The 27,313-nt window shown below is 38.6% G+C and overlaps 1 protein-coding gene across 8 annotated transcripts in view; it reads right to left on the reverse strand.

The window, feature by feature from the left end:
- agtpbp1 (ATP/GTP binding carboxypeptidase 1) overlaps positions 1-27,313 on the reverse strand; it is a 267,274-nt gene that overhangs the window by 167,120 nt on the left and 72,841 nt on the right. For 6 of the 8 annotated variants that reach the window (XM_072281601.1, XM_072281603.1, XM_072281605.1 and 3 more), the window contains exon 5: positions 3,889-3,918. The exons of 1 other annotated variant lie outside the window; for it this stretch is intronic. In XM_072281601.1, coding sequence (XP_072137702.1) covers positions 3,889-3,918 — 30 coding nt within the window. Of the gene's footprint in view, positions 1-3,888; positions 3,919-24,669; positions 24,765-27,313 lie in introns of those variants that run through there. One more of the 8 variants, XM_072281607.1, reaches the window with a different exon arrangement.

Below are 27,313 nucleotides of genomic sequence, written 5' to 3' on the forward strand. Positions count from 1 at the left end.
AAGGAAGTATTAACCCTGAAAGGAATTTATATACTTGTGCTTAAGCTCTTTCCCAATGCAATGTGCAGTTTGGCACCATTTGTAAAGAAACCATGACATTCAGCGACAGAAATGTCACAATGCTGTACCTTGCGTATATGTGTTGCAAATAAACGCCAATAGTTTTGTAAAATAAAAAGGAGCAGCTGATCAGAACAAAACAATATACAAACTAGGAACAGGAGTAGGCCATTCAGCAGCTCAACCTTGCTCTGCTGTTTAATAAGAGCATAGCTGATTTATTTGTAACTTCAACTCTGCATTCTCAATTTTTCCTGCTCATTTATTACTTTGTTCATTAATAATCTATCAAATGCTGCCTTTAAAACATTCAAAATACTGTTTCCACTGCAGTTCGAGGGAAGTCAGTTCCAAAAACTCCTTGAGAGAAAAATTAAACATTTATCTCATAGAACATGGAACACTATAGCACGGTACAGGCCTTTCATCCCTGTCTTAATTGGACAACCCATTATTTTTAAACGATGAGCTTGCTTCTAGATTCAAGAGGAAATATCCTCTCCATATTCAAATTCAAGATCTTATGTTCCAATTAAGTAACACATTTTTTTTCAAAACAGCAGATACATGGCAAGCTTTGCTGAAAAAAATACAATTTTTCAATTTTTTACCGATATGATAAAAATCAAGATTCTCATGTGGGATTAAAGTAAAACTCAAATGTTCTATGCATTGAAAGCAGATTTTCTTAAAATGCAATTGGTGCTATTCTGAGGAAATTATACTATATGCATACATACTTAAATTTTTAGGGCCAGAGAAGTTTGTTCAGCAGTAATTATCTCATTTAACAAGGTAAACCTCTCTTGCTTTTTTTTTAAAAAGTCAGTGTGAAATAGGGTGTAACAAGCTGAAATCTCTGTCAATCAATGATTCTGTGCTGCAGAGCAACAGAATATCAGTGCCATGTGCTTCTGGATTTCAACTTTTACTATGCATGTACAGATGCCTGGATTTGCTGTGTAAATACCACTGGAAAAACAAGGGTTAAGCCATTGTTGTGACCACAGATTCACAACAATATCTGATGGCGAGTTCGATTAAAAGCAATCCATCCAGACCCTCTAGATCAAACACTTTGGGAATTAACAATATCATTACTGTAAAGATCAGTAAATGTACAGGGCCAAAGCTCCCTTCAAGAATAATATATATACTAGTGGGCAAAGTGATTCTCCACAACTTAAAGATGCTGTATCTTCATGGTGTTGCATTGAGGTGCCGGGTCTTACTTGATGTTTCTCTAAGTTCTTTGTTAATTTTTATTTCAGAAGTTCAAGCTCATACTTTATGGTATTGCATCAATTGAGCATGCAATAATCAGTAAAGGAAATCAACTTCATTTATCCAGAAAGGGAAAAATCTAAATCACTGAAGATTACACCTGTATGTAGAAATGTTCATTCCTTGTTTTGCGATTTAAAAATATAATCTTCTCAAATAAGATGATGAATTTTACAATTCAAATATAAACTTCTTTTCCCCATCTTCCTTCACTCCTTGAAATCTATTTCATTCCATATACAATTTGACTCTTAAGACACCCACTCCAGTTCTTCCTTCTCTTCCAACAGTACTGTAAAATTCTCATTTCTTAAATCTCATTTAAGATATTCACCTTTTGGTCCCATGATTCACAAATGCCTTGCTGCCCACAGTCACAATGTTTTTCTTCAAGCAAATTACTTTCAAGTTGATGGAGAGGGACAAGTCTAAAGATCAAGATGCTCCACTCTAGCAAAATTTGTCCTACACTCACAGTTTTTCCCCACTTCATATTAAAGCTAAGAACACCTAAAAGTTGAGCTGGATTTCTTGAGAAGTAACTTAACATTTAGTAGCTGAGAGGGTCTGCCAACTAGATGCTATCCTTTGCCTGTAGAATTATTTCAGAACTTCATCCCCAATTGGATTATCTCTAATTTCATGACTGTGATCTCCTAGTCCAAAACCTCCTATTGAATATTGAAGTCATTATGTTTACATCAACTGTTACAATATCCACTGACTTTATACAGTTACCATTGCTCCATTAGCATTCCAGACTACCTCCTTTGCTCCAGTTTGACATACCATTTGAGCATAATTTATCTTAATCTAAATTTCTGATCATGCATCTTCAGAAAGTGTCCATTGCTATAGCATCAACTACTGCTGGTGCTAGATTATACTTTTCTTCCAGTGAAATCTTCAACTATGCCATTTAAAAACTTTTCCAATGCTCCCCAGCCAATCTTCCATGCTCTCACTCTTCAGTGTCTGTAACCCACTTGTACACTCCCTGTCAGCCATATTAACATGGTCTCTGAACTACACAACCAAGCAATTAAAAGCTTTCTTCCCTTTGAGAACTCTACTGCAACTCTGGGCTCTATCTGTGATTAATAAAAGCACTTTCCACCACAGATCATGGCATGAAGGATTTTACTTGATATTTAATTGATAAGTACTAAACAGTAGCTACTTACTCAGATTGAACCTTGTTACTTTTGTTGCATAAACAATTGAACCAACAGCTTATAAATTGCCACACAACAATCAACTCATGCTAGTTTCTGAGAACCATGATAACATTAAGGGACCTAAATTACAGATTTTACTCATAGATCAATGATTACTAATGATGTTCCTCAACTCACTGGTGGAAAGTATTTTATTAAACATAGGTAGTGCACCCTGCACCCAGTGCCTTTTGATTTGGCATTACGGAAATGTTATAGCACTTTAAAACATAAACATGGAATGATGATGTTAATGTACATGAAAAAGGCAATGATAGAAAACCATAAACACAACATCAATGTGATAACTTTACAGTTGCTGCAGTTAAATTCTGTACCCCAGTATAAGCATTTTATGACAATATTAAGAATTTCACAAATTTAGCAGGTGCATGTAAAAATTTTAAAACCATTATTAAGATGCTGTAATATTACCTTTGGTATTTCAAAACACATTGATTGGAAATTCAAATCAAAATGGACTTTCAGTAAGAATTGATGTATCATGCAACACTAAATGTACAAGTGAAACTGTTAAGTTCAGAGAATTCAAAAGCAGCAAAGCCATGCAATGGTCAAAACTTACTAAGGGTTGGTAGACTACAAGTGACCCCTACATTATAGTCATTCGGGTATCAGAAATTCACCCCTGCAGAATTTGCAAATCACTGCCCAACAATTTATGATACGGAATAAAATTTACTCCTCCAAAACTTTTGTGAAAAAAGTAAATAGATGAATACAAAGCTTATTTTCCCCTCAACTTTCGTTGCTCGACATCTGCGTGAATGACGCAGCTTTTTATTTATGGAAGATCACTGTACTGACAGTTTTGTATAATGCAGGGGCCCCCTGTACCCAGAAAATGCTAGAAACAAGATAGCAAATCAGCAGTAAGTTAAAATTTTGTGCATTATCTCTTGATAAAAAGTTTTGATGAAAACCTCAAAACTCAAAATGCTCCAAACTTGAAATACTCCCCTGCATAGTTTTACAGTTTTCTGCTTTCATTTCAGAGTTCCAGCATGTGCAGTTTCTCTTAAATCTTCAAGCATTCAATTCACTCATTGTGTGATAATTTAGGCAAAATAAAGCTGAACATAATCTTTTTTGCCTGTGCACTCAACATTTTATTTTCCATTTTTCTATGTCAAGAGCCTGCACCTATCCAATTAATCTCAAATGGCACAGCATATCACCAATTCAATTTTTCATTCCCAAATTTAAAATTAATGATCTAATAAATAAAGTGAAACTATAATACCAGGTAGTGCCATAATCCTGATGCTATGCAATCACTAAAATTAATTCCAAAACAGAATCCTACCTGACACTTGTAGGACTGAGAAAGGGAATTCTGCTGGACAAAACATAAGCAGATTAAAAAGTGTCATTGCTTTTTGTGAATGCAACACTGCCTGAATATATTGACTAAACGTTATTCTGAATTAACAGAATTAACATTTTCAATGCAGAAGGGATTAATGTACACTATATAACGTAAGTGGAAGTTGGGGGACTATACTGAAACTATACTCCATAGTTTAAAAATTGTTCAACTATTTTCTAACAGACAAGATTAAGAATGTAAATACACCCACTAATTCACTTTGAACCTCTTACATCAGTCTTCTAATACGTGTATTTTAAGAGTGTGTTTTGAAATGAATACTAAAAATAATTTAACTCCACACCAAATAATATCAAATGGCTAAAATAAGAGCATACCCTACATTAAATATACATAACAGTCTACTATATGTAGTTTCCATTTCACATTCCCTACAATGTAAATAAACTCATTTTTGTGGGACACAAGAACCAGCAAGCTACCTTAATCGCATCTCCCTGTTGGAAATAAGATGGATATCTTCTCGTAAACACTATTTAGACAGTACAATTATGTTAAACCCATTACTTTGTTGGTCAATTCAGTCATTTGACTCAACCAATCACCTTTGAAACATTATGGAATTTTTAAAAATGTTACACCATCGGGATAACTCCAGCTTTTTTGCTACCATAAGCTGATTTGCATATTTAGAATTGAAATGTGTCATAGTGATGCTTAATAAAAAACACCCAAACAACAAGTAGCAATGCCAATTAACAGATAATTTAAATGAATAAAGTTCTTCTCTATAAATTCTTAGCATACCAGATTGCAGAGTGTCAACTAACTCTAAACTTCCTTAGGCATGTCCTTCTCCAAGGAATAAAGAGAGTAGTTCAATTTTGTAAAAGTTGACATCCAATGCATCATAGGAGAAAACATTTTTCTCCCTTTGAACTTTGTCATTGCCCTGAGATGTAAATCGATTCTACTCTTCACGCTCCATTTCTCTGCAACTATGTTACAACAACAAGCCATCCTTGGTGCAGCAAGCAAGCCATGTAATTTGAAGGAGGAGGAAATGTGTGAGAAGAAACCAAAAGGCTTGGTCAATAATAATCTCACATTTTTTTTTACAGTAAAAAATTTAAGTCAGACAGATTTACGAAGTGAATTCCAGAGAATTGTGGTTGAAGTACATCCTTGGGATGTGGGATGTGGGTTTCCTCCAACTGAAGCACCTGGAGGAAACCCACATGATCACAGAAAGAACATGAAAACTTCACACAAACACCACCTGAGGTCAGACTTGAACCATTCTCTGGCACTCCACTAGCTGCAGCATTGTGCTATCCACCTGACAATTTTTCTTCCTCCAATCAGTTGTTAGGACGCGAGTTGATTTTGCTTCAACTGCTGTCTCTCCAATTTATCCTCCAATATAGGCTGTAAGAAACTTGAGCATATTTGAAGACTGCAAGCCATCAAAAGCTCTGTGGGAGTGAATCTTATCATAGAGTATGCTTTGCACAGTATTTAAATTCAGGCAAACAAGGATCTATGGCTAAGCTTCACAAGCCTCCATTCAAGGCTTCCCTGGGAATATGTACAGACACTTTGACCCTAAATTTTCCAAAAGTCAATCTCAGCTTCCCAGTTGTAGAGATTGTTGTAGCATATGATCCAGCATGCTTAAATTCAATCTACTTTGAATGAGGGTTGATAAAAACTAAAATGTGTCTCTAGCTTTCTGCCCAAAGTATAGAGATGCTGCCTGGCCTGCTGCGTTCACCAGCAACTTTGATATGTGTTGCTTGAATTTCCAGCATCTGCAGAATTCCTCTTGTTTGTGTTTTTTTTTAAAGTCATTTTGGCCATTCTCATGGCTGAACAGGTGTCAGCATTAGATTTCTCTTGCACTGTTGTTGGACCACAACTATCAGCACTGCAACATAACAATACACCTTTTATATTTTTGACAATCTTTTCTTTAAGTGAAAAGAACAATCAGCTGGAGGATCGAGTAGCATCTGTGGGAGAAAGGAATTGTTCATCAAGATCTGTGTGTGTGAGGATGAGTGAGTGAGTGAGTGTCTTTGAGAACATACTAGACATACCCAAACCAAAAGCTGTGGATGAACCAGGAGATTTGCAGTCTGCTGAGGGCTAGATCTGTGGCATTCAAAACCCATGACTTCACAACTATACAAGAAGTCCAGATATGACTTATGGAAAACTATTTTAAGAGTGATAAAGCAATTCCCATTGAAGTTAGAGAGGGAATCATCTAATCAGGCAGGGCTTGCAGCCATTACTTCGTACAAGGCAAAACCTAACATCATGAATGGCTATGATGCTTCACTCCCAGATGAGCTCAATGCCTTTTATGCATGATTGAAAGAGAGAATAAAACTACACCTGTGCAAATCCTTGCAACATCTTGTGATCTCAGAGGCCAGCTTCAGAACATCTTTCAAGGGCTGAATCCCAGCAAGGGGTCAAGCCCTGATGGTGTACCTGAAAGGGCACCGAAAACCTGTGCCAACTAACTGGCGGGGAATGTTCAAGGACATCTCCAATCTCTCACCACCAAATATATTTTTTTTACTTCCTGCCCCCTTCCTTTGCTTTCTGCAGAGGTTGCTCCCTCTGTTATTCCTTTGTCCATTCATCCCACTAATCTCCCTCCTGGCACATATCCCTGCAAGCAGTCAAAATGCTACACTTGCCCATTCACCTCCATTCAGGGTACCAAACAGACCTTCCAAGTGAGGCAACACTTCACCTGTGGATCTGCTGGGGTCGTCTATTACATCCAGTACTCCTGATGTGGCCTCCTGTACATTGGTGGGACCCATCGTAAATTGGGGACCACTTCGTCGAACACCTCTGCTCCCTGTGCCAGAAGTGGAACTTCTTGGTGGTCAAACATTTTAATTTCAACTCCCATTTATGTTACAACATGTTGGCCTATGGCCTCCTCGTGTGCCAAGATGAGGTCACCTTCTTCAAAAGGGTAACAGAAGAAGAGTAGGATGAGCCGCCTCAATGGCCATTGCCCAGCTGCACTCACATCTACTCTGATTAAGTGCTCTGAGAGGATGGTCATATCAGCTCCTGCCTCACCAAGGACCTGGACCCACTGCAATTTGCCTATCGCTACAACTGGTCTACAGCAGGTGTGATCTCACTGACTCTCCACTCAGCCTTGAATCACTTGGAAAAAAGCAATACCTACGACAGGCTGCTGTTTACTGACTACACCTCAGCGTTCAACACCATTATTTCTCAGTACTAATTGCCAAGCTCCAAAACCTGGGCCTCTGTACCTCCCTCTGCAACTGGATCCTTGACTTCCTCATTGGGAGACTACAGTTAATGTGGATCAGAAATAATATCTCCTCTTCACTGACAATCAACACTGCTGCATCTCAAAGATGTGTGCTTAGACCACTCACTGCTTTATTCTCTCTACAGCTATGTCCATGTGGCTAGGCACAGCTCAGATGCCATCTATAAATTTGTCGATGACACAACTGTTCTTGGCAGAATTTCAGATGGTGATGAGGGGGCATGTAACGGTGAGATGGATCAGCTGGTTGAATGGTGTCGCAAGAAACAATCTTGAACTCAATGTCAGTAAAACCAAAGAATTGATTGCATCAGGAAGGGGATGTCGAGGTTACACACAACAGTCCTCATCAAGGGATCAACAGTGGAAATGGTGAGCAGTTTTAAGTTCCTGGGTCCAACTTATTGATCCAATTTCTAAGAAGGCACCAGTGGCTATACTTCATGAGGAGTTTGGGGAGACTTGGTATATCACCAAAGATTCTCGCAAATTCCTACGGATATATTGTGGAGAGCATTTGAACTGGTTGCATCACAATCTAGCATGGTGGGGCCACTGCACTGGATCGGTAAAAGCTGCAGAACGCTGAAAACTCAGCCAGCTCCATCATGGGTGCTAACCTCCCCAGCATCCAGGACACCCACAAAAGGCGATGGTTCAAAATGGCGATATCCATCATTAAGGGCCCCTATCACCCCGGATCATCAAAGAGGAAGTAAAGGAGCCTGAAGACACACATTTAATGTTTAAGGAACAGCTTCTTCCTCTCTGCCATCATATTTCTGTACGGACAATGAACCCGTGTACATTACCTTGGCAACACACACACACAAAATGGAACACTACCTTGGTATTTTTTTCACTTTTATTTGCTCTCTTTAATGCACTACTGATTTAAATTTTTAAAATATATTTCATACTGTAATTTATGGTTTTATTATTACTGCATTGTACTGCTGCCACAAAACAGCAAGTTTCATGACAAATGTCAATGATAATAAACCTGATTCTGATTTTCAGTTCCAAGCCCTGCATCGAGACTACTGCAGACTCTTATGTCTACTTTACAAGTTATTAGATTGGCCGCAGATTTATATTGCCTTATAGTCAGTAATGAGAGTACAATTATCCTTAAAAATATAGAACAATAAGATAGAAGAAAAGCCCTTCAGACCACAATATTGTGCTGAGCTAACTAAGATTTGTTCATTTTTCTGCAAAGCACCTCCAAGCATAATTTCACCATACCCATGAGGCTACTAATTTTTCTAATGATCTTTAAATTTTCTTAGCCCACCCCCCTTATCAACTAATGCTGGTTGATGGGGACAGTTAGCTAAAGCTATTGGCACTTCTAATTGTTTGCCAGCATAACAATGTTCATTGTTAACTTTAGTACTTCAAGCTGAGTATATCTTAAGACTGACTGTACTCTAGCACATGTAGATACCCAAAACTTCTTTTGTAACCCCTGATGGAACAACCCACAACTCTTTCTATTGATCTGTTTTCAGACCTTGTTATTTCCTGTCATTTCTGATCTAGAAACTTTGATTTAGCTTCATAATTCTGCAGATACTACCACTACTAAACAAAGTTCCTCTGTGAAGAGATGCATCTGTAAGACTTCTCTGGTTAGCCTCTGAGTTCAGATTGCATAACTCCATGTCCCTTCTTCTGACAAACATAACACTTTTCTTCCTTAAAAGAATGGAGCTGGGGTGAAAGGCTTCTCATGTTTGTAACAAGAATTCACATCATTTGCTCACCTGTAATGCTGACCTTACTTCTGAAATGAAGCTTTCACTGCTGTCTTTGTACCCGACGCTACTATTATTCCTTGAAATTCAATTTTAGAAGGTAATTGTTTTCGGCAAGGACTGAATTTATTGTGCATTGGCTCTTGAACAGTCAACAACAGTGGCCAGACAGAGTAGCAGACAAAATGGGTTTTGAAATATTTAATATTTTTGTCATCATCATTGCCAGCAACCAGTTTCTTCTAAATTTAAGAATGGTGAACGAATTTAAATTCCATGGTGTAAATTGAACTCTGATCTCTACATCGCTAGATCAGCTGGCTGGATTACCAGTCCAGTAACATAAATGCTGCACCATCATCATCGGCATCATATTTCCACTTGGTGATCGATAAAATTTGCCAATTTTCAACATCATTTCCATTAAGGATACAACTTTGCAACTAATCTGGTATTGGGAAATGAACCTGGTCAGGGGTCAGATCTCTCAGTGGGAGAGCATTTTGGAGATAGTGATCACAATTCTATCTCCTTTACCATAGAGATGGATGGGAGCAGACAAGTTAGGAAAGCGTTTAATTGGAGTAAGGGGAAATATGAGGCTATCAGGCAAGAACTTGGAAGCATAAATTGGGAACAGATGTTCTCAGGGAAATGTACGGAAGAAATTTGGCAAAGGTTCAGAGGATATTTGCGAGGAGTTCTGCACAGGTATGTTCCAAAAAAACAGGGAAAGGACGGTAGGACACAGGAACCGTGGTGTACAAAGGCTGTTGTAAATCTAGTCAAGAAGAAAAGAAGAGCTTACGAAAGCTTCAAAAACTAGGTAATGATAGAGATCTAGAAGATTATAAGGCTAGCAAGAAGGAGCTTAAGAAAGAAATTAGGAGAGCCAGGAGGGGCTATGAGAAGGCCTTGGTGGACAGGATTAAGGAAAACCCCAAGGCATTCTACAAGTAATGAAGAGCAAGAAGATAAGACGTAGAGAATAGGACCAATCAAGCGTGACAGTGCAAAAGTGTGTATGGAACCGGAGGAGATAGCAGAAGTACTCAATGAGTACCTTGCTTCAGTATTCACTACAGTAAAGGAAAAGGATTGCAGGGATGACTTACAGCAGACTGAAAAGCTTGAGCATGTAGATATTAAGAAAGAGGATGTGCTGGAGCTTTTGGAAAGCATCAAGTTCGACAAGTCACCAGGACCGGGCTAGATGTTCCCCAGGCTACTGTGGGAGGCGAGGGAGGAGATTGCTGAGCCTCTGGCGATAATCTTTGCATCATCAATGGGGATAGGAGAGGTTCCGGATGATTGGAGGGTTGCGGATATTGTTCCATTATTCAAGAAAGGGAGTAGAGGTAGCCCAGCAAATTATAGACCAGTGAGTCTTACTTCAGTGGTTGGTAAGTTGATGGAGAAGATCTTGAGGGGCAGGATTTATGAACATTTGGAGAGGCATAATATGATTAGGAATAGTCAGCAAGGCTTTGTCAAAGGCAGGCCGTGCTTTACGAGCCTGATTGAATTTTTTGTAGATGTGACTAAACACATTGATGAAGGTAGAGCAGTAGGTGTAGTGTATATAGATTTCAGCAAGACATTTGAAAAGGTACCCATGCAAGGCTTATTGAGAAAGTAAGGAGGAATGAGATCCAAGGGGGCATTGCTTTGTGGATCCAGAACTAGCTTGCCCACAGAAGGCAAGGAGTGGTTGTAGACAGGTCATATTCTGCATGGAGGTCAGTGACCAGTGGTGTGCCTCCGGGATCTGTTCTGGGACCCCTTCTCTTTGTGATTTTTATAAATGACCTGGATGAGAAAGTGGAGGGATGGGTTAGTAAGTTTGCTGATGACACAAAGGGTGGGGGTGTTGTGGATAGCGTGGAGAGCTGTCAGAGGTTACAGCAGGATATTGATAGGATGCAAAACTGGGCTGAGAAGTGGCAGATGGAGTTCAACCTAGATAAGTGTGAGGTGGTTCACTTTGGTAGGTCAAATATGATGGCAGAATATAGTCTTAATGGTAAGACTTAGCAGTGTGGAGGATCAGAGGGATCTTGTGGTCCGAGTCAATAGGCCACTCAAAGCTGCTGCGCAGGTTGACTCTGTGGTTAAGAAAGCATATGGTGCATTAGCCTTCATCAATCATGGGGTCGGGTTTAGGAGCCGAGGTAATGCTGCAGCTATAAAGGACCCTGGTCAGACCCCACTTGGGAGTACTGTGCTCAGTTCTGGTCGCCTCACTACAGAAAGGATGTGGGAACCATAGAAAGGGTGCAGAGGAGACTTACAAGGATGTTCCTCGATTGGGGAGCATGCCTTATGAGAATAGGTTGAGTGAACTCGGCCTTTCTTCCTTGAAGCGACAGAGGATGAGAAGTGACTTGATAGAGGTGTATGTGATGATGAGAGGCATTGATTATGTGGATAGTCAGAGGCTTTTTCCCAGGGCTGAAATGGCTAGCACAAGCGGGCACAGTTTTAAGGTACTTGGAAGTAGGTAAAGAGGAGATGTCAGAGGTAAGTTTTTTTACGCAGAGAGTGGTGAGTGCGCGGAATGGGCTGCTGGCAATGGTGGTGGAGGCGGATACGATAGGGTCTTTTAAGAGACTCCTGGACAGTACATGGAGCTCAGAAAAATAGCGGACTATGGATAACCCTAGGTAATTTCTAAGGTAAGGATGTGTTCGGCACAGCTTTGTGGGCTGAAGGGCCTGTATTGTGCTGGAAGTTTTCTATGTATCTATGTTTCTAAGGTCAACCCACCTGAAACTTTTTAGTTCCTTGTTTAAGCTACTCAAAATTTACCCTGCAATGCTAGGTTTTAGATATTCAAAACTGAATGTCCAGTTAAGTTGTTAATGCAACAATATGGTTGCAGACTCCTGCACTCACTTGTGTGATCCTTTGTTAAATACTTGCAATTCTGTTATTTCAAACAATTGTGGATTGAAGTAGTCCTCCAATTTCGACACTAGTTCTGTGAATGAATCATGTTTGGCTTCAGATTAGTAGGCATCATTACAATAGTATGCTGAATCTCTCCTATCGTACTATTTGCCTGCATTTTAAACATCATCCTCTCCTCAAGATTATTGCAAGGCATAAAGAATATTTCCATTCTTTACGTGCATACTGTTACAGGACCTCATGCGTGATTGTACATTCCTAAATTACCAAAGTAGCATACAAGTTTGAGCAGGGGTCTTGTCTTGTTTCCCCAAATTAATAGTGATCCTGCTCCATCACTCAAAGTTTCCCTATCTGGGGTTTAATCTTCCTGTGAAGAATTATCCCCTTTTTTATAAGAATTGTTTTTAGCTGTTCAATTTAGTGACTCACTGTACACCCAGGAAAAACTTTGGGTCTAAATATTTTTCATCCCTAAGGTTCTGCAGTCTGAACCATCGATCAACACTGTTTAGAAAATGTTTTGAAGAGTTCCACAAAATCCCTCAAGTTTCCCCCATTAGATCTGATTTGATATTCATCATTTGATGTGCATTAACAGCAATGATGTATCTGAAGGTGGGCTCAGAGATACCCTTTCAATGTTTCTGAGTCTGCAAGAGATTTAGAACATGGGCCTGAACCTTAATGCAGACCAACAAGTAACATGACTTTGCATTAGAACTATAAGATCATTCCATTATACTGAATATAGTCCATTTGCATATTTACACCTCAATATATCACAATTTGCAATTAATAAGAGAATACAACTGAGCTGGGTAAAGAAAGAAATCATTAGGATACCTACCCTTGATTGTTGTACCCTTGACTGCATCGACACTAATAAATAATAGATTTTAATTACAGACCCCATTTCCAGAAAAGTTGGGATATTTTCCAAAATGCAATAGACACAAAAATCTGTGATATGTTAATTCACATGAACCTTTATTTAACTGACAAAAGTACAAAGAAAAGATTTTCAATAGTTTTACTGACCAATTTAATTGTATTTTGTAAACATACACAAATTTAGAATTTGATGGCTGCAACACACTCAACAAAAGTTGGGACAGAGGCATGTTTACCATTGTGTGACATTACCTTTCCTTTTAATAACATTTTTTAATCGTTTTGGAACTGAGGATACTAATGTAGTAGATCTGCAACTGGAAATTTTGTCCATTCTTGCTTGATATAAGACTTCAGCTGCTCAACAGTCCGTGGTCTCCGTTGTCTGATTCTCCTATTCATGATGCACCATACATTTTCAATAAGAGATAGATCTGGACTGGCAGCAGGCCAGTCAAGCACACGCACTCTGTGTCTACAAAGCCACGCTGTTGTAGCCCGTGCAGAATATGGTCTGGCATTGTCCTGCTGAAATAAGCATGGATGTCCCAGGAAGAGACGTCGCCTTGATGGCAACATACATCTCTCTAAAATCCTAATATACGCCTCAGAGTCAATGGTACTTTCACATACATGCAACTCACCCATGCCGCGGGCACTGATGCACCCCCATACCATCACAGATGCTGGCTTTTGAACCTTTCGCTGATAACAATCTGGATGGTCGTTTTCATCTTTGGCACGGAGAATTTGACGCCCGTTTTTTTTCCGAAAACTAGCTGAAATGTGGACTCATCTGACCAGAGCACATGGTTCCACAGTCTTTCGGTCCATCTGAGATGAGCTCGGGCCCAGAGAACTCGCCGGCGTTCCTGCATAGAGTTGATGTATGGCTTCCTCCTTGCGTAATACTGTTTCAAGTTGCATTTCTGGATGCAGCGACGGACTGTGTTGAGTGACAACGGTTTTCCGAAGTACTCCCGAGCCCAGGTGGCTATAATTGTCACAGTAGCATGACGGTTTCTTAGGCAGTGCCGCCTGAGGGCTTGAAGATCACGTGCATTCAACAGTGGTGTCCGACCTTGCCCTTTACGCACTGAGATGTCCCTGAATTCTCTGAATCTTTTCACAATATTATGTACTGTAGATGTTGAAAGACCTAAATTCTCTGCAATCTTGCATTGAGAAATGTTCCTTTTGAACTGACTAATAATTCTCTCACAAATTTTAGCACAAAGGGGTGAGCCACAACCCATCCTTGCTTGCAAAGACTGAACCTTTGATGGACACTACTTTTATACCCAGTCATGATACCTCACCTGCTACCAATTAGCCTGCTTAATGTGGAGTCTTCCAAACCAGTGTTACTTGAATATTCTGTGCACTTTTCAATCTTATTTTAACTCTGTCCCAACTTTTGTTGAGTGTGTTGCAGCCATCAAATTCTAAATTTGTGTATGTTCACAAAATACAATTACGTAGTCAGTAAAACTATTGAAAATCTTTTCTTTGTACTTTTGTCAGTTAAATAAAGGTTCATGTGAATTAACATATCACAGATTTTTGTTTTTATTGCATTTTGGAAAATACTCCAACTTTTCTGGAAATGGGGTTTGTAAATAAATAACTAATAAATGCGATAAAATCAAATAACCTACAAAGCTAACTGACACCCTCTTGAAGCAGCTTCTTGGTTGACATATCAAGAGATTTCTGACATTTATTCAGCTTTCTTCTACAAAAGGAAAATAGAAAATGCTGGGAACATTCAGTAGGTTAAGCTTCATGTGGGGAGAGAAACAAAGAGAAATTGAGCTAATGTCTTATTTGAATGGAAATGTTAACTTTGCTTCTCTTTCCACAGATGCTACCTGACCTGTTGAGTGTTTCCAAGCATTTCCACTTCTCTACTGGATTTTTGGCAACGGCAGTTTTGATTCTCATGTTCTCCAAAGTTAGCGTCTCGATTTGAGGTGGAAAAACAGCACCGGCTTATATCCAATTCATTCTACACATAACAGGTTTCATCTGGCCACAAAAATAAATACAGTACTGGAAATCCAGTAACTTCTACTTCATGCAATTGAAAGGAGAAAAACAAATATTACAAGCATGTCAAATACAATGCTTAAGCAGCCCCACGAACATGAAGTTGGCATATAGTGTGAGAAGTAACAAAGAAAGTACAGAGAGCAAGTATCACATGAAAAGCAGATAGTAAATTACTGTCAGCACATCTCAAAAACCTATTGGATGTATCTAATTAATTATCAAAAGAAAGTCACCAACATGAGAAAACAAGTTAACTATATACAGTATCTGATCGATGGCTTCTGCAGGTAAATACAGATAATATGTAGAACATAGAACATTACAGCACACTAAGGGACCTTCGGCTCATGACGCTGTGCCGACCTTTAAATCTACTTTAAGATTAATTTAGTGCTTCACTCCTACACACTCCTGCTTCTGCAGTCTCTATGCCCTCTCACCCAACTCTTTCATTTTAAAATGAGCAATTTTTGCCTGGGGAAAAAGTCTCTGGCTATCCACTTGATCTATGCCTCCTATTATCTTGTACACCTCTATCAAGTCTCCTCTCATCCTCTTTCGCTCCAAAATCATAAGCACCAAATTGAGCGACATCTCTTATTAGAAAACTATTTACATGTCCGTAGCTCAGACAGAAAAGTAAACAAGATTTTTGCACCATTTCATTACTTTAACATTTACTAGTTTACATTATTTCATGATCTAATGAGACAAATAGCTCAAAGAATTACCTGTTAATATTTTTAAGAAAGCAGATTTAATATTACAGGCTGAATACCCCTTATCTGAAATGCTTGAGGCCAGAAGAGTTTTGGATTTTGGATTTTTTTGGATTTCAGAGTATATAACGAGATTGCTTGGGATCACCATAATTTCCAACTCTGAATTTATGTGCTATCAATTAGTAGTCTTTATCTTCACTTGTTCATCGCATATACTGTATGTGTTTAACAGTAAAAATTATTACATATCATTAATATAATGAAAATATAATGTGTGCAGTGTAACAAAAGGAGCACAGCAGTATCAGGAGAGAATACCTGAAACAGATCTTGAACAACACGAACAATGGCAGGCTTTCAGTCTGCACCTACAATGTCATGTTTTGATTAAAAAGTTGCAGTACACTGTATTTGTATTTTACTTTTTTTCAGGTTTTATGTAAGGTATAAAAACAATCATCATAGACTTGTTCTGGTGCTAGATTTTTGAGATCCGCAGACGCGTTAAAAATTTAATGCCATGCCTTTTCTTAAATTTCTGCAACCAGCCTGCTGAATATTCACAAGTACTTTCAATTTTCAGTTCGTTGTGATAGATCTTTGCTTGTTTCACGATCAGCATACTGCTAAGTGACATATGTTCACTCCAACGCTGACAAATCCACTCTTTCAATACACAATCAAGATACTCATTTTTCGCTTAAAAACACTGCATAGTGTTTTTTCTATTTTTCATTAATTTCTGTTCACAACATATGTGAGGTCACCTCCCATAACTGTCTGTACATGCAGAGACCTATGCATTGCTTGGACCCTTCCCAGTGTCTTGCGGAATTTTCCATTTGTGACGTCATGTCAGTGCTCAAAATAAATTCAGATTTTGGAAGTTTTCGGATTTTGGAATTTCAGATAAGGGTACCTGACCTGTATTAAAAAAATGCAAGTTCTCAAGGATCCAACATTAATTTGGGACGTACTTTCCTGCAGAGTACAGCCGTAGACAAAGTACCTGGGTATTAAAGCATACTTTCTGTCTACAGAGCTGCCCATCACTGCTCCAGACTGTCAGTTAATTTTGTTGGTGCACACTAGTAACAATTGCTGAAAACTTCATTTTATAGATTATAAAAAACACAGCAGAGGTCAGAAAATATCTTACCACATTTAAGAAGTTGAAGAAATAAAGATGGCCCTGTAAATTACTGGATATGGACAGCTGACTCAACAAATTATACTTCCAACTTGCTTGTCATGTCATGGTGCCAGAAATGTTATGGTTTGTAATGCCCAAACATAAAAAATAACTGAAAGCGAAACAGGAGAGTTGGGAGATAAGTTGTGTACTTCATTTTTACGTTAGCGAGGTGCACACATATCACGTGGTAGCATCATGGTGTATGCAATTCACTTATTTTTACATAAAACCATAATGAATTATTTAAACAAAGAATGCTTAATCAACATATTCACAAGAGTACTCAAATATTACTGAAATATTAAATATGCATCAAGAAAAATTTGAAATAAGAACATGTAGAGACTATCACAACATAACATGCGCGCACACACACACACACACACACACACACACAGTACATTTGATACGGTAATTAGCAGTTTTGGGTTTGGTGTTCCACATACATTTTATTCAGTATCAGAATTCTTCAAGATTGAAGTCAAACCTGACACAGACGGGGAGAGAGAGAGAGAGAGAGAGAGAGAGAAAGCATGCACAGCTGTCAAGTTAATGAACAATGGTATTCACATTTGAGGCAATATTACTGCATCCACCACTGCCAATACATTTGATCCCCAATATCTTACAAAGCACAAGACAATTGAAAATCACAAATACTGAAAAAGGAACTTGCCAAACAACTTCTGCATAATTAGCAGGAAATACTATATAAATGAATGTACAATTAAAAGTTATAGGTACAGTGTGCATCTTCAGAATGCACTCAAAAAGCCACCTAAAGTCTACAGCAACACATACAGAATGCTGGAGGAACTCAGCATGTCAGGCTGCAATCTATGGAAGCAAATAAAAACAGTTGATGTTTTGAGCCGAGACTCTTCATCAGCAATTATGCTTGAAACGTCTATAATGACAACTAGCCTCTGTCATTAACAAACAAAATGGTTTAAAATTGGAAAACAGCATAGCTAAACCAGCAAAAATAAATTCCTTTAACCAGAAATAAGACATACCATGAACATAGAACGTAAAACAGTATAGGCCCTTCAGCCCATGATGTGCCAACCCTTTAACCTACCCGAAGATCAATGCATCTCTTCCCAGCTTTCCATTTTTCTTTCATTCATGTGCCTAAGAGTCTCATAAATGCCCCTAATGTATCTGCACCTACATCTACCACCACCACTGGCAGCTCATTCCACACACCTACCACACTTTGTGTAAAAACCCTACCTCTGACATCCACCTTATACTTTCTATTAAACACATTTTCACACTCTTCTGGATTGAATTCCATCTGCTATTTCTCAGCATCCTATCAAATTCCTTTTGTAACCTACAATAATATTCAACACTATCCTCAACACCACCAACCTTCATGACATCTGCTTAATAATCCACCTTCTTTATCCAAGTCATAGAACAGGGGACTCTAAACAGATCCCTGTGGAGCAACACTGGTCACCGATCTCCAGTCAGTTATGTTATATCTATACTGCCCTCTGCATTCTGCAGTATGTGCAAGCCAATTCTGAATCCATGCAGCCAAGTTTCCCTGGATTCCATGCCGTCCTAAATGAGCATACCATGGGAAATCTTGACAAATGCCTTACTAATATCCATATACACCATATCCGCTGTTCTGCCTTCATTAATTTGCTTTGATACTTCCTCAAAGAATTCAATCAGGCTTGTGAGTGATGACCTGCCCCTCACAAAGCCACATTGACTATCCCTAATCAGACTATGAGGTCATCGTCAAAGGCACTGCAATCTCTTCTTTCACTTTGCTTAGTAACTTGGGGTATATCTCAACTGGCCTGGTAACTTATCTATCCTAACGTTTTACAAAAGTTACCGCACAGACCAAGTCTGCACTCCTGGTACATCTAGTTGTAAATGGCAGTGGATAATTAATCAGCTAAAAGGAGAAAACTGCAAAAATATCCCCATTAATGATGAAACAATTCAACATGCAAGTGCTTGAGTCAACGCTGCAGCATTAACAACGATCTTCAGCAGTTAAGGGGATCCATTTCCACTTCCTCCTAAAATCCCTTCAGCATGGAAGTTAGTCTTCAACCAGTTCAATTAACTGCAAGTGATAGCATGAAATGGATGAGAGTTCTGAATACAGCAAAGGGTACAGCACTTAAAAATTCTAACTATACTATTGAAGACTGGCTTCCAGAATTAGCTGCTCCTCTAATCAAGCTGCTTGTTTGAGCATATTTATAAAACTGGCAATATGGAAAATTGATGAAGTATTCGCTGTTCACAAAAAGAAAGACAAATCCAATCTCATTATCTATAGGTGTTGGAAGATGTCAAAAGCAGTGCTATCATGGGGCACTCACCCACCAACATCAATGCCGCATCTGGGGTTTGCTGGAACCATTCGGTCCAAACACCATCAAAGCTGTGGTCCAAAGATTAATAAAGAGCTGAATTCTTGGCATGAGAGAGTAATATCATTTAATAGCAAGGCACTATTTGGCCAAATAAAGCATAAGGCAATCCTGGTAAATTGAAGTAATTGGGCACTAAGTGAAAAATACTCTAATGGCTGCAGTCATACCTTGAGCAAAGGGAGATACTGTAATTATGGTTGTTAGAGGGCCCAGTAAATGAATACAGGAGTTTCGCAGGGTGTTGCCTTGGGCCCAGACAAACTCAGCTGCTTTATTAATACCTTCCTTCCATGAGAAGTAAAGGAAGTAACAGGAGAAGGTGAATAGAAGACCACGACTGACCCCTAGAAACCAAATCCAGTATCAAATAACCAATGAAGTAAAACTAGATGAGAGGATCCACAACCTCGATCATGTAACACCACTTCGTAGATACAATTTTTTAACAAAAGTTGCTCTATAACACTCATCAACTAATGATGCTAGTACAAAGAAACTTCCAAAGAGTGACCTGATAAAAGTACAGTGAATTCCAGTTAATTGGGACACATTGGGGCCAGTACATTTTGGCCCACTGAGCCAAAGTTTCATGGAAATAGTTAAAAGGTATAAAAAAATAGAAACTGAATAACAAATTATGTATTAAATGAAATACAAAACATATTAGAACACTACCAATAGTGATACAAAACTGATAGTACTATAAAACCGTGTATTAGTTCCTAATAGGTATCGACAAAAGAATTCATCCAGTGTATGCAATGAAAAAGATTAGTGCAGACATTAAGTGTGCTAACAGACTGCCTTCATACAATTGCATGACATATACGATTGCATCCTCCAAATCTTCATTTTCATTGTAATATTAAAGATGACTGCCAGTGCCTGAATTCTTTTTTGGTTCATAACTTGTTGAAGTAGTGAAATTGTTTCATTTTCATTCCCTGTCATTTCTGCCATCTCCAAGCCTGAATGCTTGAAACCACAGTGAGCAAACAGTTCTGAACTGCCTTACTGCTTATTTCTCACCAACTGTCAGTGACAAAAATCACTGTTTTTTGAACAGTGTGGAAAAAAATTAAGCCTGAGAATTAAAGGTTAACAAAATCATGAGAATAGCAGGGTAAGAAGGAGATGGAGTCCATCTACTTGTACTAATTAGGAATAAATCCTGTTAGAAATAAATAACTGATAATGCACAGATGTAATAAGTCCTGTTGAAAATGAAGAACTGATAATGCACTGATATAGCGTGTAAGGAGGAACCCTTAGCTCTCAAGGCTGTGTTACTAATGACTTACTTTCTTATAATCAGTGGGGAGGAACTATTGGCCTTTAAGACTATATGACTAACGGCTTGGTTTCTTCTAATTAATGGGGAGGTTCCTTCAGCCTTCAAGGCTACAGGAGAAACAGTTTGGTTTCTTCTAATTAATGGGGAACTGATTGAGTATGTGGGGACCCTACATCTAACTTTGTATAAGAAATAGAAGCACTCGGAACATTGCTGATAAGGTCTAAACAGGAAGTCTTTACCCCTGAAAACTGCTGAATTGTGTGTATTTTAAGGTATAAAAGAACATGCTCGTGCTTGCCTTAACAGAGTCCTAACTGGTTCTCCATGATCATGTCATAAAGTAGTTGAACCAAATACCAGGGCCTGTGTCTTTGTATAAGTCTAATTGGCAATGGTAATTTTCTCTGACAAACTTAAGCACATGCAACTGATGCTATTTAAAACCTGTTCTCTCTAAGCATGGTGTAGCTTCTAATGGAGACAGGGCTACAAATGCACCCGACTGATGCTAGTTAGAACCTGTTCGGCAACAGTCTCCTGCCCAATTAAGTAGCATAGTGTCCCAGATAAACGAGGGGAATCCCGGGAATTTTCTCCATTAGTTTTTGTTCTTTAAGAGTTGTCCGAAATAAGCAGCCGAATCAATTAACCAATGGCCTAATTTACTGAAACCTACTGAATTTAAAATTATGAGAGCCATAGATAGGGGAGATAATCCCTTTTCCTGGTGTTGAAATGTCAGCTAAAGGCATAGTTTGAAGGTAAGATTTAAAGATTTAAGAAGCAAGTGTTTTTTTTTATATATAGAGGATGGCAGGAACACATTACCAGGAACGAAGGTGAAGGCAATACGACAGCAACATTTAAGAAACGTTTAGACAGACATATGAAAATGTAATGAAGGATATATAGAACATGTGGTGATTAAATTAGCAATATGAACCACACAGATATCGTTAGTAGAAGGCACTGGTCCTGTGCTGTACTATGTTCTATAAAAGGGAACTCTTAATTTTATTCCTAAAACCATGTAATCATTTTTTCTCAAAATAATTCAACTTCGTTCCCAGAAGCAAATTTAAACAAAATCAATGCACATTTTTCCCCAATACTATCCACTCACCACCAAACATTTCCAACCATTCCATCCCAAGAAATACAATAGAGTCAAGCATTTTGAAACTAAAATATAGAACAGTAGTGTAATACCAGCCATTCAGCCCACAATGTTCTGCTGACCTTTTAATCTCCTCCAAATTCAGTCTACACCTTCCCTCCCACATTGCCCTTTATTTTTCTTTCATGCACTTCCCTAAAAGTTTCTTAGATGTCCCAATATTTGCCACTATTCCCAGCAGTGTAGTCCATGCACTTAAGATTCTTTTGTGTAAAAAAACCCATCATTGATATCCTCCCTATACATTCCTCCAATCAGCTTAAAATATGCCCTCTTATATTAGCCACTGCTGCCCTGGGAAAAATCTACCAGTTATCCATTCTATCTATGCCTCTTATACACCTCTATCAAGTCACTTCTCATCCTCCTCTGATCAAAAGAGAAAAACAAATGGGGTGACCAGAAATGAACATAGTACTCAAAGTGTGGTCTAGACAGTTTTAAAAAGCTTCAAGATTACCTCACAGCCCTTGAGCTCAATCATTTGTTAACTTAGCTCATAAACATCTCTGGAGCAGTACATTTAATCTATGGGCAAGAAACCTACATAACCAGATCCAAACAGTTTTTCTTGCATTCACAAATGTGTAAAGCAAGATTGTGATCAATTTTCCAATTATTGATGAACAATTATATTATGAGTGAGATGTCAAAAGTTATGTGTGTACTAACATTGGGTCAATTTATATAAGAACTGTAGCAGCTTAAATGTGCTACTTGCTATGGCTTTGAGTATCTAGAAATTTTAATTCTCATAACCAAAAAATCTTTAAGCCTGAATTGTATTATATAATTCAGACACATTAAATTTGTCAAAGACCAATTCCTTTCCACATCTGTGTTGCAAGTTTTACTACTTCTTGAAAACTATATATTGAAAGAATATTCCATTCAACATATACTAAAAGGGATGTCACATTCATTAGGAACAATAATATTACATCTGACTGATATCCTCCAAAGGATTTGCCATTGACTATTTTCAGCAGAAAGCAATTTCTTGTAATATCAGGAAACGTCCCCACTGTAAGTAACACGTTATCTCTAACCACGTCAGTTTGTATTTATTTACCAGTTTTAAATACAGGATATAAATTTAGTGTTTTGCATACGTGTAGTAGCTACAAGAAGAGGTCAGACGAACTTGGATTGTTTTATATGGAATATCAGTGACAGATTGGCAATCTGGCAGAAGTTTATAAAATTATGAGAGGCACTGATAGGACAGATAAGAGTCTTTTCCCTCCATATGTCAAATATTTTGCGGGCACAGCTTTAACAGAAAATTTAAATTAGACTTAAAAAGAATTGAAGAAAACAGTAGCAGGTACTTGAAATCTGCTATAGGGAAGGTGAGAGAAGCAAATATAATTGCAGCATTAAAAAAATCAATTGGACAGACTCATGCATAGACAGAGATAAGAGGGATAGGAACATGTGCATGCAGATGGGATTAGTCATATTGACATCACAGTCAGTACAGACAAGGTGAGCCAAAGGCCTTATCATTGAGGTGTACTGTTCTATGTTCTAATCAGAGGAACAAATTCCACCAGAAAACTCTTCCGAATTGAAAATTTACATTTTATAGCTGAAGCTCAGAGTTCTGCCACTGAAGTATCTCTGCAAGCCTTCTAGCAAATAGGGTGAGGTGAGTTTTATTTTCTGATACAAACCGATACTTTAGATAGCACTGCTACCAATTTAACTACCCTACCACTGATTTTGCCATGTGGAACCAGGACTCCGGGCCAAACAACCAACCATCATGCACATTTTGCCCAAAAGGCATCACTTACTCAAATGAAATAACTCTGAACTGAGGCTTCCAATGGAATATTTATAAGCTCACTGTAGTATGCACTTGGCAACAGGTACCCAGTGGTACCTGCAGCAAAATAGTTCTTCATCTATACTGTACTCCATGTGCTGTGACTTAACCACAAGATAACACAGGTTTAATCCCTTTGCTTGAAATTTAATGATTCGTCATTGGTTGAGGTCAGCAGTATCTGGGCCAGAAAAAAATTACCTAGAACCTCTCCAAATACTGAGAGAGTAACTGTGGAAAGAAGGGAACCAGCAACACAAAATAAATTGGCAATGTGTGCAAGACCAGGAATGGACCGAGAAAAAAGGAAAGCAGGAATGAAAGATAGAAGTCGAAAGAAGCAAAAGGGAATTGGAGAAAGTGATAGATCAATACTGCACAAAATAAACTCCAGAGGGGCTGAAATAGTTGACAGCAAGAAAACTACTATATTCAAAAGATCCTCCCTTTTCAATTTTGTCTACTGCCCATGCTCGCAAATGATTAGTTCACCTCATTCAATTCCCCTTCCCCTATACTCTGTTTCAATCCTATTTTGAAGAGAAAAGTTGGTTCAAGTGATTTGTTAGCATTGCCACCCAGTGGTATGATAGTAAATTTCAGCTGACAAGTTTGCTTTTGATATCATTCATAAAAATTGTGTGGAGGACTCTCTTGGCGGTGCTAGATGGCGTAGGTCATTTCTGGCTGGGCTCCGGACTTCTTTCAATTTTTCTATCACCCTTCTATTATATATATTAAAGTGTCTTTAATACAGGTTTCCCCCGCCATCTGAAGGTAGAGCATTACTATGAGACGGTTCGTAAGCTGGAATGTCGTAAAGTGAAGAAGCAATTACCATTTATTTATATGGGAAAAATCTGTGAGCGTTCGCAGACCCAAAAAATAACCTACCAAATCATGCCAAATAACACATAAAACCTAAAATAACAGTAACATAGAGCAAAAGCAGGAAAGATATGATAAATACACAGCCTATATAAAGTAGAAATACTATTCTACTATCATTGTATTATCTCCGTAGCAAAATTCTCACACAAGCACTTTTGGCAGAAACACTCTCTCCAGAAAACTTTAAGCTATGAAGCTGCCAAATCATACCAAATGACACATAAAAATACACAGCCTATATAAAGTAGAAATAATGTACGTATAGTGTAGTATCACTTACCAGAATTGGGAAGACAGCGCCGAGCACACTGATGATGGTGTGTTAGGCTGAATCGTCAGAGTTTGGGGTGGTGCAGTGGTCCCCAACCTCCAGGCAGCGAACCGATACCGATCCGCGAAGCATGCAGCGGTCCAGCGGTAACCGGGACGCACCCAGAACATCTTTAAGAAAAAAGCCGAAATAAACAAGCTAATTAATTCGGTGCCGGCACCGCATAAATGTCGGCCCAGATCAGAGGCGACGCAATCGGCAATCGCCTCTGATCTGGGCCGACATTTACATGCCGGGTGGCTCCTAATTAATTAGCATGTTTATTTCGGCTTTTTTCTTAAAGATGTGCTAGGTGCGTCTCGGCTACCTGTGCATTCTCCGCAGCAATGTATCGGTCCGCGGCCCGGGGGTTGGGGTGGTGGGACACTGGGGTGTCATCTCGTCGCCTGTTTCCATCAGGGCAGGCAGGTCATCTTCTTTTATGTCTGCCTGCCTCAATGCGAAGGTCGAGGTTTGTCGTCTGCTGTGGTTGATGTGAAAGGCTTGAAAAATGACAGTATGCTTGACTGCTTCGTCTTGCGTATTTTTCTATCATACAGTTCTTTGCAAGCACTCAAAACATTCTGCAAATATGCCCTAAACCGACGTACCCTTTCAAAATTAAAGTCGTACTTTCTGCAATAATTGCAGCGAAAATCTCACGCAGTTGCTTCACGTTCAGTTCCTAGACAACTTTACTTTCGCTACTGCATTCGGTTTTGATTGTTATCCTTTCCTCTTCCAATTGCATCAGCTCTTCATCTATCAGTTCTTGGTCATGGGATGCCAAAACCTCTTCAACATCATCTTCGTCAACTTCCACAAGCCAAACTCACTTCGTTCTTACTTCGTTCACCACGATTGAAATACTTAATTGTGTCTAGTTTTACACTAAGTGTAACACCCTTATGAGCTCTTTTAGGCTTTTCCGATACCTTAGAACTCATCTTGCTAACGGCTGCTCACAGGCACGTGTTTAAGCATTGCCAGCTAGAATGCAGTTCTGAGGGAGGAGCTTGGCTGCTCGGGGCACGCGCTGCCTTTTATCGCAGGCTGCTTTTTTTTTGTAACAGTGAAAACACCTTCCGTTAGCGAAAATAAGTAACTAATGTAGGTCTTTTGTAACAGCGAGGTTTCGTAAAGCGGACGCTCGAAAAGCGGGGGACACCTGTACCTTTATATGTTTGAATTTTGAACTTTAATCGACGGAAATGTCTAGACTAAGAAAGGCATTAGCCGAAGGCAAAGAAACTGAAAATGGAAACAGGAAGAAGGAAGGTACTTTCGAACAATCTAAACAGCCTCAACTTACTTTGCAAGCTATCTCGAATTTATTGGATGAAAAACTCGACAAGACATTGGAAGCAATGTTGAAGGAGAATCAAAGTAAATTGATAGCACTTGGAAAAGAGAGCAAAATTTCAGAGTTTACTGAAGCCGGGAAACAGAGAGATTCCAGAATGAACTCTTTGGAAAAGAAATTAAATTCGACTACAGCACTCATACATTTGGAGCAGTATAAAGCCAAGATTATTGATTTGGAGAGTCGTAGTCGCAGACAGAATTTGCAAGTAATAGGACTCAGAGAAGACTTTGAGATCGGACACCTTACTAAATTTTTCTCTCAATTTTTAATGGAAGTCTTTGGATCGGAGGTCCTATCTTCCCCTCCAGTACTTGATCGCGCCCATCGATCGTTAAAACAAAAACCCTCAAAAGAATTGCATCCATGTCCTGTAATTCTCTGGTTTCACTATGTGAGTACTAAGGAGTACTTAATTTGAATTGCTTGTCGGAAAGGAATTATTGTCCATCAAAATCTTAAGTTTCGTTTGGCTGAAGATTATTGCCCTGAGGTATTCCAAGAAAGATTGTGTTTTAGATCAATGATATCAGAATTATATCAAAGGAACTTTCGCCTGGCATTGTTATACCCCGCCCGCTTAAGAGTTATTTTACCCGATAATTCATTCAAATGGTTTAAAGCTGTGAAGAATGCACAACAATTTAATTTACCGTTCTTTTGAGTTTGTATACACCTGGTTTATTAGTTAATAATCAGCATATAGATTCCGACATTTTATGTTTGTAGAGCTTTGGCCTTGGGCTGATTCTTCTGGTACTTTGTTTTTGCATATGTCTACTCCATGTTAATATCCCTTTTCTTTTCCTTCATTATTTTCTTTTTCTTTTATTTTTAAATGTCCGTTTTAGAAAATTATTATGACTTTGACTTGGTGATTATTTGATTGTTCTTGAAATATTATTAAGACTGTACTCTGTTTTATTTCTTAAGACCAGGTCTTTTAAAATGGTCTGTAAAGGATTTTTTTTCATCTAACTGTGTTTAGCATTCTATTTGTAATGTTTAGACTATGGGTGGTTTTTATTTTATTTTTTATAATCCGAGATTTGCCGTCAGAGAGATGGGGGTTGGATAGTTCTTAGTTGTTTACTGGCTGCCTATTGGCCAGGGTTCGGGGCTTTGTGGGAGGGGGAGGGGATTAGTTTTACTTCAGTTTTTCTCACGGGCTGACTTGAAACTACAAAAATGTCTGTATTGTCGTAACTTCTGGTTCCTCTTTAAACTTTTGTTCCTCTTCCTGATTTGTAA

Source organism: Mobula birostris, chromosome 17, assembly GCF_030028105.1.
Source record: "Mobula birostris isolate sMobBir1 chromosome 17, sMobBir1.hap1, whole genome shotgun sequence".
Lineage (NCBI taxonomy): Eukaryota > Metazoa > Chordata > Chondrichthyes > Myliobatiformes > Myliobatidae > Mobula > Mobula birostris.